This window comes from Protopterus annectens, chromosome 14.part0, assembly GCF_019279795.1.
Source record: "Protopterus annectens isolate FY-2018-M chromosome 14.part0, PAN1.0, whole genome shotgun sequence".
Classification (NCBI taxonomy): Eukaryota; Metazoa; Chordata; order Ceratodontiformes; family Protopteridae; genus Protopterus; species Protopterus annectens.
Genome location: NC_056748.1, coordinates 382,250,284 through 382,264,744, shown reverse-complemented (window position 1 = coordinate 382,264,744; position 14,461 = coordinate 382,250,284). Strand labels below are relative to the sequence as shown.

At 41.2% G+C, this 14,461-nt stretch overlaps 1 protein-coding gene across 1 annotated transcript in view; it reads left to right on the top strand.

The window, feature by feature from the left end:
• NUDT13 (nudix hydrolase 13) overlaps nucleotides 1–14,461 on the top strand; it is a 680,399-nt gene that overhangs the window by 57,989 nt on the left and 607,949 nt on the right. Inside the window, exon 2 of the mRNA XM_044056109.1 lies at nucleotides 12,703–12,838. Within this exon, the coding sequence (XP_043912044.1) occupies nucleotides 12,759–12,838 (80 nt within the window). The 5' untranslated portion in view covers nucleotides 12,703–12,758. The remainder of the gene's footprint in view (nucleotides 1–12,702; nucleotides 12,839–14,461) is intronic.

Genomic DNA, 14,461 nt, shown 5'->3' with positions numbered 1-14,461 from the left:
ATTAATTTTTTATTTGTCATTTCACTTAATTCTTCATAATTTTGTAAGAATCTCCAAAAATATAATATACATTCCTTAATGTCATTACTACAGATATTATATGTAGATACCATAAAAATACTATCCACCTCTCCATGTTCTTTATTATACTTTTTATCTCTTTTCCTCTGTACTCGAAACTTACTACTATATCTGTTACAAAATATTTCATCTCTACTTTTTTTTTAACACTTGCATATTATATTTTCTATTCTTGAACATTTCCATTGTATTATTAACTTCATTTAAAAATTCTTCATCACTATTACATATTCTGGAGATCCTTAAGAATTCACTATATGGTATCGCTTCTATAATGTGATTCGGGTGGCAACTAGTGCCCATCAGAAATTGATTGATAGAATCAAACTTTCTATGTATGCTAGTGATTATATACTCTCCTACAATTCCCTTTAAATTTATATCTAAAAAGGAGACATTGTCTCCACATTGTATTCCATCAAAATGGATATCAAACCTATTTTTTTGTATATCTTCTATAAAATTTTCAATTTGGGATTGCATGGTCCATGCATTCCTGAAGGTGTTCATAGAATGTGTTTATAAAGGATTCTGCGGTCTGGGCCGTATTTTCCACAGGCTCGGGGGCTTTGAAGGATTCCACCTCTGTTTTAAGGAGTGTGAAATTTGCTTTAGAGAAGTTTTTTCACTGTGGTTTTCTGGGCAGGGGGTGGGGTCGGGATTTGAATATCCAGTGAGATTAGTTTATGGTCTGATCTTACCAGTGAGGGATACACTTCTGGTCTGGAGCATAGAGTCCCCATGTTGGTGATGTTCAGGTCCAGTATGTTTTCCCCTCTTGTGGGAGTGTAACAAGTTGTTCCATAGCATTTGAGTTTATAAATTCTAGGAACCTTTGGGCTAGGGTGTTGGAGCTAGAGTAATGCTCCCAGTCTATGTTTGGGTAGTTGAAGTCGCCAAATATAATGATGTTTGGAGAGACCTTCATATTTTCCAGTGGTCTCAGGAAGGCCGAGTGGGGTTCCTGGGTTTGGGAGGGTGGTCTGTAGCAGGCTATAAACTGGAAGGCAGTTTTACCCACTGTTAGTTGCACATGGATAATCTCTGATGCTTCGTGCTGTGCCACCAACCTGGAGGTGTGGGTATCTTTGACGAATATTGATACCCCCCCTCCTTTTGTGGTTTGGTCCAAGTTTTGGGGCCAAAACGCATGGTATGAGGTATAACCTGGTAGTGCTGAGGTGCTCTCGGGAGCCTTCAACCAGGTTTCTGTTACTGCACAGATATCGATGCTCTCCATGCTAAGGAGAGTTTCGAGTGTGTGCATCTTGAGGTTTAGACTTCTGGCGTTGAGTAGCATTACTCTTAGTTTCTTATCCCTTGTGATACCTATGGAGGTGGGTTTGTCTTTTGAGCCTTGCCTAAAAAAGGCACTATGGGGGAAGCAAGAGCCTTTGCCAATATCCGAAAGCCCAGGGGTGACAGGTGCAAGCCGTCCCTAGCGAAGCATCGTGGCTTGTTGAGCATGTCATCTCAGGCTGACAGGCATTGGATCCCCTTTGAATGACACCAATACTGAAGCCAATTGTTGAAATTGATCATCTTGTCTTCATATTGTGGCATCATTCTTGGTGAGAGTAAGATGCTACTCAAGGTCAGGGTCATACCGGCCTGGGCTACATGCTCAGAGAGCTCCTCTATGTCTCTTTTCATGTACTCCAGGGAGGTACGTCTCAGGTCATTCACACCAGCATGGACAATGACAGAGTCATATCTTTACTTGCCTTGGAGTGACCTGAGTGCTTGTGTTATGTGGCAGATCCTAGCACCCGACAGGCAGCTCACCGTGACCTTCTCCTTGTTCAGCCTGGTGAGCGGGACGTCAGTGTGCCTGACGCTAGAGTCAGCTATTACAAGTGTATCAAGTGTGTTGTTTAGCCTTAAGGGCTGTGACTGTTCGGCACACTGGCTTTGTGAGCTATGTGTTGCACGTGTTTTGTTTTGGGGTAGCGGTTGCTTGGGTGTCTGCTTTGGAGGTCTCTGCTGCTTAGGCAGATTTTTATTTAGAGCCTCAGTATGTTTTTGTGTTTATGTGTTTGGTTTGCTGTCGTGGTAGGTCTGTGTGAGACTGGAATTGTAGTGAGTGTGGTTTCCTTCTCCTCCTGACTGGTTATGCCAGTACTGAGTTGAGAGAGCTTAGCCTCCAGTTTGGTTATATGGTTGCATCTCTCACACGTGTTGGAATTTGTTGGGAGGAGGAGAGGGTTGTCTGTGTACATGAGGCAGTTGTAACATTGCCTCAAGATTCCCAGATTCACCAGCTGGACCAGAGAGGAGATTGACAACTGACCTTTGGACATGCTAGAATAGTATTGGGAATTCCTTTATAATTGAAAAAAGGGCCAATGGGGAACAAGGTACTCAAGGGGAGTTTGTGAGGGTGTAGTGCTTTTAATTTTTTAGTGCTGACTTATATAATTGCTTTAGTGAGCAAGTGCCAGGTAACTTAAATGCAATGTGTTACAGGTAACTTAAATGCAAAAATGACAAACAGTAACTTTCTTTCAAGTGAAACAAGGAAATAAGTACAGTAAGCAATGCAGATATCACTAGGGATCCACAGAAGCGCTGAAAAGCCGCGTTTAGGTGGAATTAGCATTTCAGGGAAATAACAAGCAAACAAGCATACAAACAAAGCTAGATTCAACAGGCCTGGATCTAGTCTATGCTACAGCAAACAAGGTGTACCAATTTCAGTAAGAAACAGTTCAAATATGCAGGCAGTATAAGCCTTTAACCAGAAATTCCCAGCTCAGAAGGGCAGAGTCCAGCCTCTCCTCCCACAAGAGTGCAGACCATGAACCTTCTTAATGTAAAATAACTGGCCTGAAGAACAAAGTGCTTAAACCAGAACTAATATACTTTTAGAATAACAGACACTGAACCCTCAATCAGCAGTTCCCAACTTAGAAGGATGTAAGCTACCTGCCTGCCACCACAGTGCAGGCCACAAACCTTCCTAATGTAAAACAACTGGTCTGAAGCCCAGGTGCTTAATCCAAAAGACTTAGAATGATAGCTACACTTTAATCAAGTTACTACCAAGCAGTAGTAAATACAATTGAATACTTTAAAGAATGCCTGGATTAGTGCTCAAGTTATACAAACAAAGCTAGATTCAGCAGGCCTGGATCTAGTCTATGCTACAGCAAACAAGGTGTACCAATTTCAGTAAGAAACAGTTCAAATATGCAGGCAGTATAAGCCTTTAACCAGAAATTCCCAGCTCAGAAGGGCAGAGTCCAGCCTCTCCTCCCACAAGAGTGCAGACCACGAACCCTCTTAATGTAAAATAACTGGCCTGAAGCCCAAGTGCTTAAACCAGAATTAATGCACTTTTAGAATAACAGACACTGAGCCCTCAATCAGCAGTTCCCAACTTAGAAGGATGTAAGCTACCTGTTCTGCCACTACAGTGCAGACCACAAACCTTCTTAATGTAAAACAACTGGTTTGAAGCCCAAGTGCTTAAACTAAAAGGCTTAGAATGAGTTACACCAAGCAGTAGTAAATACAATTGAGTACAATTAAGATGACGCAAAAGCAAAATAAAGTAGGAAGAAACACAAATACAGTAAAAGTAGATAACATTTTTTTTTTTTCTTTTTTTTTTTTTTTTGAGTGAGCAAATGAGATGGGCCCCAGGAGTTACAAGACAGAGACAAGTGCAAATGCAGGCCTTCAAATCAGAAAGTTGAGCGAGATGGAAGACCACCCAAATGGCCAATAACTACAAATTCTGGGCCAGAACCACTCCTTACGTGGTAGACAGGTTACCTAATGCTTACCACTCCCACTGATAAGCTAGAAGGCTTCCCTCCAACACAGAAAGGCTTGGGGGGCTCAGAAGCTTACAAACAGTCCTGGATACAGCAAATCTGTATCTGGAACACTAATTACAGGAAAGGTAGGAAACAGGCTTACAATTTTTTTTTCAGAAAAGTAGCAAAAACAGTAGTGAAAACAATTCACATGCAGTGCAAGCTGGCACACTTGAGTATGTAGTAATGTTAGTCCACACACAGTTTGAAAAAATGTAATTAAATTAAAAAGGACTAAAAACAAGTGCAGAAAGGGTTTATTAGGTAGAATGCAGTAAAGAGATGGGACTGGGGGAGTGTCCTAGATCAAATCTACAGTGGGGCGGGCATTGCAAAAGCCACCAGATTTAAACTACAATCAAGAACAGGCGGGTGGGGTGGGGTGGGGAAGACAGTTTCAACAGAGATGCGAGGAATCACAGTGCAAATTATAAAACCAGAAAAATATATACTGATCTCTGTATATTTGCAGGACAGTAAGACAACAGATATCTAAGCAACAGTTTAGCTCTATAATACAGAAAAATATACTCAGCTGTATATATTTGCAGATAGTCTTGTAAGGCTCTCTCTCAGTGCACAGGTTCCAATTTAAATATGGGCTACGGCCACCCAAGGTTGTGGTGGTAGCTGTTGGTATGTGCATAACAGTGCTTGTGCATGGGTTGAATGGCATAGATAGTCACTGCAGTCATGCTGGTGTCCGTGTCACCACCAGGAGTGTGGTTTTAGGAAGCCGTCAGTTGTCTGGATGCTGGTGAGGGCACAAACAACCCTCATGGCTACCTGTGTGATGACTACTAGGGGTGGCTCTTGCTCATGTACTGTAGTGAGTATCTTCTTGGTAGGGGGGAGTGAATGGGTTGAGTACATTTTTAGGAAGCTTGATGGGCAGCAGACATAAGGTCAGAATGATACAGAAAAAAAGCAAAGCAAGAATACCACCATATTTATTACCAACTGCTGCAGCATGTTATTTTTGAAGATGTGCTGTTTGGGAAAGTGATGCACTCATCTGCCTGCCCCTGCTTACTACAGCAATCTTTCTAATGATTACTTTTTTCTTTCTTTCTTTGAACTTCATGCATATTAAAATGGCAAAATTCTAACACCATTTCTACTTTTCTACAGTATTTCTCTTCTCCTTTGCTGTCTTTCTCTAATACTTAAATTTGTGATACCTGCATATGTAATCATGTAGTTATTTCCCAATTTTGCTTTATAGTTGCCTCTAATAAAGCTATTTCATTCCAAGTATTTAAAGTCAGATACAGTAGTCTCCATCTATCCCTTGGTGTTCCTGTTCCACCTAACATTATGTGCCTTTTTATATCCTTACCGTTCCTCTCAGTTCCCTTTTGCAGTGTGTGATTTAGTAAATTAGTGAACAATATATTCACTTTGTCAGGTAATCCTGTGGTACCTCTAACTGGCCTTGTCCTAATTAAGTCCATACCTTTGTGATCATTTGCTTAGCTATTAGCACAAAGGGTTAAGGCTCTAAGCTGTTAATGAGCTGCTTGTTGTCAGTTTGATGTCTTCTACCTCCATCTGCATTCTCTATAACTCTGAGCAAGTCACACAATCATACAGTGCTCCCAGATTGCACCTTAAAAGGGACACTTGTGTTGAGAGGGCTTACACAGTTAACATGTTTAAATAATAATTAAAAAAAATCATTTCAAGAGGTAAACATGTCAAGTCACCCTTCAACACCTGTTTTGCCCTCTCTGTACTACCTTGGTACCTCTACTCACTTTTTGTCACTACAGCCATATCACTATTTACATAATCAATGGTCATCTTCTGATGCTGTGTTCCTCCTACACCACATAGTTGCTTCCTTCCTGCAACAATTGGCTAAGCTTCTGGTGTCATTCAAAGGGGATCCAGTATCTGTCTGCCTGGGACGACATGATTGACAAACCACAATGCTTTGCCAGAGATGGTCTGCACCTGTCGCCCCTGGGATTCAGGTTACTGGCTAAGGCTCTTGCCACCCCTATAGTGCCTTTTTTAGGCAAAGTTCAAAGGACAAAACCACCACCATAACAGGTACAAGCATACAAAATCTGAAGGTAATGCTAGAAGTCTAAACCTCAAAATGCACTCTCTCGAGGCACTCCTAAAAATGGAGAACATCGATATCTGTGCAGTAACTGAAACCTGGTTCAAGGCTCCAGAGAGCACCCCTGCAATACCAGGCTGCAACTCTTACCACGCTTTTCGGCCACCAAACCAGGACCAAAACACTAAAGGTGGAGGAGTGTCAATATTCACCAAGGATATTCACATCACCAGGCTAGTTGCCCAAAACAATGTGTCTGAAATTTTCCAGGTGCAACTAACACTAGGTAAGACCGCAGTCCAAATTGTAGCTTGCTACAGATCCCCCACCATGCCCCAAGATTCTCACTACACCTTTCTAAACATACTGGAAAATATTAAGATAGAACCAAACACCCTAATACTGGATGATTTTAACTACCCTGCCATTAACTGGGAAAAATACTCGTGTACCAACACCTTTGCCCAACGGTTCTTGGAATTCATAAATTCCAGCACCCTGGATCAACTAATCCATAGTCCCACCAGGGCTCCAATATCCTAGACCTGGTCATTACCAACATGGGAAATCGATGCTCCACACCTATGGTCACCCCCTCGTTAGTCAGGTCTGACCATAAGCTAATCACCCTTAACATCCACATCCCACCCCCACCCCCCAGTAAAGAAACCTCCATAAAAAACTTCTCCAAAGCCAACTTCATGCTACTCAAGTCAGAAGTGACAAACTTCATGACACCCATGCAGACGGGAACTGAATGTTCAACTGCTGAATCCTACACTAAGGCACTGTACGAGCACATCCACTCATGCATGAATCGTGCTATCCCAAATAGAACCAAGATGCTCTCATCCAAAAAAAAGAAGCCAATCCGGTGGTCCCCTGCCATAAACAAACTTTACAACAAAAGGAAGAAACTGTTGCAGAAAAGAGGAAAATCCCAGGATGCAAAAAACTCCCTTACCAGCCTCAGTAAGAAACTGAGATCCCTCATAAAATCCTCCAAAGCTAGTTACGAAAATAAAATTGCCAAAGATTCCAAAGACAACCACAAGGGATTTTATAACTATAGCAAAACGAATCAACCACAAAGGGTAAAGTGCCTCGAGCAAGTTTCAAAATCCAAATAACCTTTTCTTGAGGCACAACACGACAATAAGAAGCTTGACCTTTTATTAAACACACTGAACTAAAGAACAAAAGCAATAAAACATCTAGTAAGTGCTTTCACATTCTCTTGAATGCTTCATCAGACTGTTAAAAAAGCTAAGCCATTTCTACATTTAAGTACCTTTGCTGTTACTTCATCAACCAATCATTGTTGTTCCTTACTTGATGACATCAGTGCTTAATTGATTAAAAAATTAACTAAAAAATTGCTGGCTGAAATTCATGTTCAAAACCTCTGTGATTCTTTATATTAACTCCTTCCCTCAAGTACAACTCTTTTGAGTGTGTACCTTTAACTCCTAGTGGATGTGGCCTGAGCCTTTAAAAATTAAGTTAGCACCTTACAATTCTAACAAATACTCAATGACAGAGGTCAGATATCAATACAGTTGTTTGCCATCATGTATGCTTCAAGATAAAATATTCTGATACTTTGTATGTAGCATGAATTTGGAATTATTAATGCAATATGAAGAAGTAATATTTGATGCCTAGAGGAGCAGTAGGAGGTAACTGCATATGCACCTGGAGGCGTCACTCAGATGTAATGAGTTAAAAACAAATATTTAATTTATAATAGATACTTCAACCTTATGCAGCTTAAAAACATCTCAAACTATATGTTCTACTAGTTAAAAAAACATGTGCTTATGTATAAATGTATACTATAAAAATATAAAATATATCAAATATATATGTTGTTTATTAATAGATTTGTGAGCCATTCTGAAAAACACTAGACTAATAGCGAATAAACAACGTTAATGCTTGTTGTCCCTTGCTATCAAGAATGGTTTTGGACACCCTGTCATTCAAACCAGATAGTCTATCTGCTTGTAGCCTCATGATCCACCTTGTCTCTCTTTGTTCAGTGTAGTTTCTGTAATCACCTAGCCTAATGTTCTTGTATACAAACTCAATCACAGTAAATTTAAAACCATGTGTACTTCCTTCATTTATAACATGTCTAGCTAGGGCATTGCTGTCATCTTCCCTGTTTATAGCATAGACATGTTCTCTAACTCTTTCTCGAGGGTCCTGTTTGTCTTTCCTATGTAAAAATGACTACATTTTGTGCAGACCGCCAGGTATATTAAATCCCGTGGCTTGCAGTCTGCATAAATTGAAAAATTATATGATCTTCCACTGTCAGGGTGGACAAAACTATTGCTATTAGACATATAACTGCACTGGTTACATGTCCTACAAGCATAGGTTCCTTTTCTATCAGATGTTAACACCAGTTTATTATCTCTCTCATAACATAATAGTCGTTAGAGTGATTTTGTATTCTTGTAAGTAAATCTAGGTTTATCACCCACAAGTCGCTGTATATCATCATCTATTGTGAGAATATTCCAATTTCTGTGGCAGATCTCCCTGATCTTATTATTATTATTTGTATACGGTATTACTGGCTGTTGTGGCCTGAACAAGGCTCTTCTTTCATGTTGATGATCTGTCTACCTTTGTATATGTAGGGTTTTCCACTTACTCTCCTATCTACAACCTCTTCCTGATGCAAACTCCTTCTTTCTTCTGATGTATACCCTCTCTCTTTGACTTAATTAGATAAGGTCTCTATGGTTCCCTGAAACCTAGTCTCATCTGTGGTGAGTCTAGAGACCCTAAGTGCTTGACCCTTTACTATATTGTGATAGGTATGTGGGGGGTGCATACTAGTGCGATGTAGCAAATAATTTCTTCTACATTCTTTTCTGAATTAGTGTGTTTGTACAGTGTTGCCTTCTTTCAGTAGTATGACATCCAAAAATTCAATTTCGTGTAGTGACCATTTCCCTGTGAAAGACAGGAAACTTGTGGTGCCATTTATATATTGAATGAACTCTTTTAGTGTCTGCTCATCATCTTTCCATATTAAATAAACATCATCAACAAACCTTTTATATAATAATATATTTACCTCATAATATGGACTACGTATAATATAGGTGTATTCCCAATATGCCATAACTATGTTTGCATATGAATTCGCACAAGGAGTGCCCATTGCCACTCCTTTCTATTGGATAAAATATTGGTTTTCTATGCAAACACATTATTTTTTAAAACCAAATCCATTAGTAAAGCACGTTATTATTCATTCTCTTGGCATATCTTTCTCAAGTCAAGAACAGCCTCATGTAGTCCACCCCTGTATCATTAGGGATAGATATAAATAATGATGTTACATCCAAAGTCACCATGTATTCTGTCTCTATATCACTAGGTATATAGTCTGCAAGACTTTCCAGAAATTGTTGCATGTCCCTTACTACTGTAGGAGTTTGTTCCACTATGCTTCTTAGTTGTTTCTCCAAATATATAGATATTGTTTCTGTTAACCATCCCCTGCTCGAAACTGTAGGTCTCAAGCGTGGACTTTCAATGTTCTTATGGACTTTAGGTAATCCCCTAAAAGTCGGTATAGTTGGTTTCTCTATTAAAAAATATTTATAAAGATCTGAATCTATCACTGCACATAACAAGTCATATAGTTCATCATGTACTCCATTAATAACTTAAGCTTCACACCATCAATATTCGTATATATGTATAACTATGTCAAGAATCTAAATGGCAATGCTCATATCTGCTCTGAGCTAAAACAGAATGGCATTAAATATACTGATCCCAAGGATATTGCCAATATCCTGGCAGATCGATTCAGTGCCACCTTCACCCCCCTCTCACCACCTAAATGGCCCATCTCAATACCGGAAGATTGCCAAATTCCAGTAATAATGGCCACACAGGTAAAAAATGCACTCTCCAAAGCTAAGAATACAGCATCCTGGGCTGTGTACTACATGAACTATAATATGAACTGGCACCTCACCTAAGTGTCATGTTTAATCATAGCCTCACCTCAGTTTTCGTGCCCAGTGAGTGGCGCAGAGCTACAGTTATCCCACTCCACAAGGGGGGGGGATCCAACTTGGATCCCAGAAACTACTGTCCCATCAGTCTGACGAGCCTTGTCTGCAAGGCCATGGAGCATATTATCATGGAACTTATAAACAAAGACATTGGCAACCTTCAAACACTGGACCCCACCCAGTTTGGGTTCGTGAAGGGCCGATCTTGTCTCCTGAACCTGATTGACTTCTTCAAATCAGTCTCCAGCACCATGGACAAAGGTAAGGTGGTTCACACAGCCTATCTAGACCTTGCCAAGGCCTTTGACACCATCCCCTACTCTGGAATCATAGATAAACTTACTAAGCTGGGCATTCATCCCGACGTTCACCCAATGGGTTGCTAACTGGCTTACTGATAGAACCCACACTGTAAAGGTAGCAGACTCCAAATCCAGCTCCAGACAACTGACAAGTGGAGTACCTCAGGGTTCAGTCCTGGGACCTTTCTTGTTTGGCATCTACTTCTCTGAAGTACAGGCCAACATTAAGGGACTCTGGCTAACAAAGTTCGCAGATGACTGCAAACTGGGAGCCATTACTGAATCCCAAATGATGTGGATACTCTACAAAAGGGCCTTACAGGAACAGATGCTTGGTGCCAGAGCCATGGGCTCATGCTCAATGTCAAGAAATGTATAGTTATCCCCTTTGGGAAAAAACATGTGCCCATGAAATACCATATAGGTGGCCATACACTAAACACCGAAAGTGTGAGAAGAGACTTGGGGACACAGGTGGACAGTGGTCTCACCTTCAATAACCACATAGCCACAACAGTCAGGAAATCCTTCTATGTGGCACACCTCATCACTAAGGGCTTTTCATCCAGAAAAAAGGAGGTCATTGTCCCACTGTACTCATCCCTCATTAGACCCATTATAGAATACAACGTCCCATTCGGTATGTACCTCTCAAGACACCTGCAACAACTGGAAAGACCGCAGAAATACCTCACTAAAAGAATCACAGGCCTAAAGCAGATGCCCTACGCTGACCGCCTTAAAAAGCTCCAACTATACTCTGTCGCATATCGTCTACTCAGAGGTGATCTCTGCTTAACTTACAAGGCCATGTCAAACCCAGAGCTGTTGGACATGCTACACTTAAAGAAATCCCAATCCCTCAGAGCCACACGCTCCAGGGATCTAAACCTTGTCATCGCAATAAACAAAACATGCTGGAGGGATAGGTTCCTGACCCAGAGACTCCTCGGACTCTGGAATGGATTCCCCATACATGTCAAGCAGAGTGCCTCTTTGGCCCTCTTCAAAACGAACCTTGATGATTGGATGGGAGAAAGGAAATTCACCCCGGGGATCACGTCAATCGCTCTAGTAGACAGGGGTCCAGGGAAGTAAATAGTGTAGGAAGAAATAGCCAGGGAATTGTTATGGCTAGACTTGTATAGGCCCTAGGGCTGATAGCCTAGTACCAACCTATGAACAAATGCTTGCCTAGCTGTCCCATCCAGTCTTCATTCATTTTCTGCTCATTTTTCATGACTTTCTCCTAACACCCCTTTTTATCATCCACTGCCCACTTATGCTGCCATTGATGTGTAATGCATAAGGAGAGCTTCCAATTTACATAGAGGGTTGCATTATTTCCTTCTTTACCCCCAGGGTTAACTTGCATGTTAATTTTTTCCCTATATGTGCTTAATTTACCAGTATTGGATGTAGTATATTTCTGGTGCTGTTTTAAACTTAATTTCCAGTTTTTCTCAGTATATTTAGCTAATGTATGAAGTACTAGGAAAACAATATCAGTTTAATTGGGATTCCTAGGATATATAGGATTCACAGGCATTGCAAGACAATTTAGACACACCACCATTAACACTTTTCCAATACTCACACTCAGGCTGTACCACCTTTCTCAAGAAGGGCTAGACCAGTCAGTCTTTGGGAAAAGTTGTGGGTACACATCCAATCAAACAGGTTCTGCTTGAAGGATGATAGTAATTTGCACTTCTAAACCTGCAGGGGTATGAGTATATGTCCCTGTTTTGGTGTTTCTGGCTTTGTTAGACTTGCAGGTATCCAGAAAATAACAGGGTGAAATGATGTGGTAGAAGAAGCAGAGATTACTCCTCAAGAGACTATAAAGATACTACATAAAGGCATAGAGCTTCTACCCTTTCTTGGTAGCTCATGGTCTTTAAGCTTATAGTCTTCTTGGTTAGGAACCTTTGGGACTTTTCTAACGTCAAGTGGTACTTAAGCAGTGACAGTGAGTCTGGCTATGTTACAGATCCTCCTTTGGTTAATTTTCTTGTTTCCTTCTGTGACTCTGGAATGCTTTGTGTGCTAAGAAGTATATTATGCCTTGCAGTACAATTGTCTGTGCCTAAGATACTGCAGATTATCCTCTGGCTTCTGGTTCTATTAAATATTTTGCTCATATAGGTATTAAGCTTTATTCTGTTGTACTACTGGATGTCATCTATTCTACTTAGAGTACGTTAATATATTTGGAATGCTGTACACCCCCCCCCCCAACATCTCCAGATCTCAGGTTTGGTCCAGGACCTATGATAAGCTTTTTGTATTTTTTTATGATACATTAGGATTGCTATCTTATATTACATGGAATTTTGTGGTCTATCTTAAGCTGATTAGTATGAAATTTGTCTTTACAGGTGGACTACTTTATCTGTTTTGCATGAATTTTGGATAGAGTGGGAAGCAGATCATTATGGTGCTAAAAGCATTTTGCACAAGGACTTCAGCATTGCTGCATCAGCGGTTCTGCTCAGACTATGTGAAACAAATGCGGTAAGATTAATTTTAAAATGTAAAAATGAACATAAGAAAGTTAAGATGATCCTTATGGTTCTTTGTTTTTCTATTCCTTTCCTTGCCCTTGGCCTGCTTGAGATGTTTTTTTGCCATCTTAGCTGGTCCCTGTTGGCATGATTGCGTCAGCCACCACTGAGAGTCCCCATATACTCTTATGACCTTCCTTCCATGAGAAGGACTGCTTGGAATATCTACTCACTGCTCTGGTGTTTCAATCTATAGTGAGTGGAAGACAATACTGTACATTGCTGTGGTTTGCCTCATTTCCTGGCTTAACATCTGTTGACATTAGTATGAAGTTTGCGTACTGATCCAGGGCCTTACTGAGACTCTGCTTGTTTTGTAGGATGCCTTGCCCACCTTTCCCACCTTTCCCCAGCCAGTTTTCCAGTGCTCTGACAAAATGCTGACTTCCAGACCAAAGTATTGATATCTGAAGCAGAACTTCAGGTACCATGACTGTGTGTACTTGATGTAATACCAGAATAGGTGAAAGTAACTTGCTCATTTTTCTTCCACCTACTTTATGTATTAGCTTGTCCTGTCACATAGTGGTAAGCCTACTGCTGACCAGTACCATTTTGTGAACTGAACTCGGGAGTTGGGTGGGTAGCTTATGAGGATTATTATTTGGTATTGATGTGAAAAAAGAGAGATTGTATTGTATTTCAGTGCTGCAATACGTCTTGTGGTCAACCAATGAGTTACTCTTCCTTCCAAGAAAATGGTGTGTAACCAAAAACATAGAATCTGAAGTAGGATGTTCATTTGTCAGCAACCTGTGGGTTACGGATCCGATATCAGATCCGAGCCGGCAACTTGTTTCAAGCTAATGGATCTGAGCTCCTAGCTCCTCCCTTTACCCATAATCTCCTGCTAACCCTCCATGACCTCAGATCTAGTTTGCCGCGCTTGTGGATGGCTGGATCCTTGTTGAGCTCGTCAGATAAGTGAAAAAAAGTTACTTTTTCAAAGTACTTCTTGTCAGAAATTTCTTTTTTAGTTAAAATTAATCTTTTTAAAGTGTGTAAGTGTTAGGTTCCTTATTTTTTTATCTTAGTTACTTAGTTATTAGTTACCCTCCCTTCGCTGGTCGTTAGTATGTGAGTGTGTGTTGCGTTTCTTTTGGGGCCTGTGTGTGTGTGTAGTTGCTTTTCTTTTTCTTAAAGAAAAAAAAAAAGGAATGGCTGAGGCCCCAAAAGCCATATTTTCCAAATGTATCGTTCAACCCCAGGGCACTGAAAGAGCGGAGGTCGAAGCTGGTCCTGGCGGGACTTTTACCCCCAGATTCAGCTTCGGCCTCCGCTACCTCTGCTGCTCCCGTGGCTCCACCACAGCCTGTGGTCGCTGCCACTCCTGCCCCCCTGCCTCCGTCCGGGACTCAAACTCCCGCTAAAGTGTCGGAGGGCAGGGAGGCCAGGAGGGAGAAACGGAGGGCGAAGTACCACAAGCGGCGGGCTGAGACCACCGTTCTGGCCCCGCCAGCTAAGCGGGCTTCACCCTCCACTGCTTCTAGGTCTCCTCCTCCTCGGCTCCGATCCCCTTGTTTCTCCCCGGGGCCCGAGGAGGAGGAAACCCGATCTCCGTCGAGGTCATCGA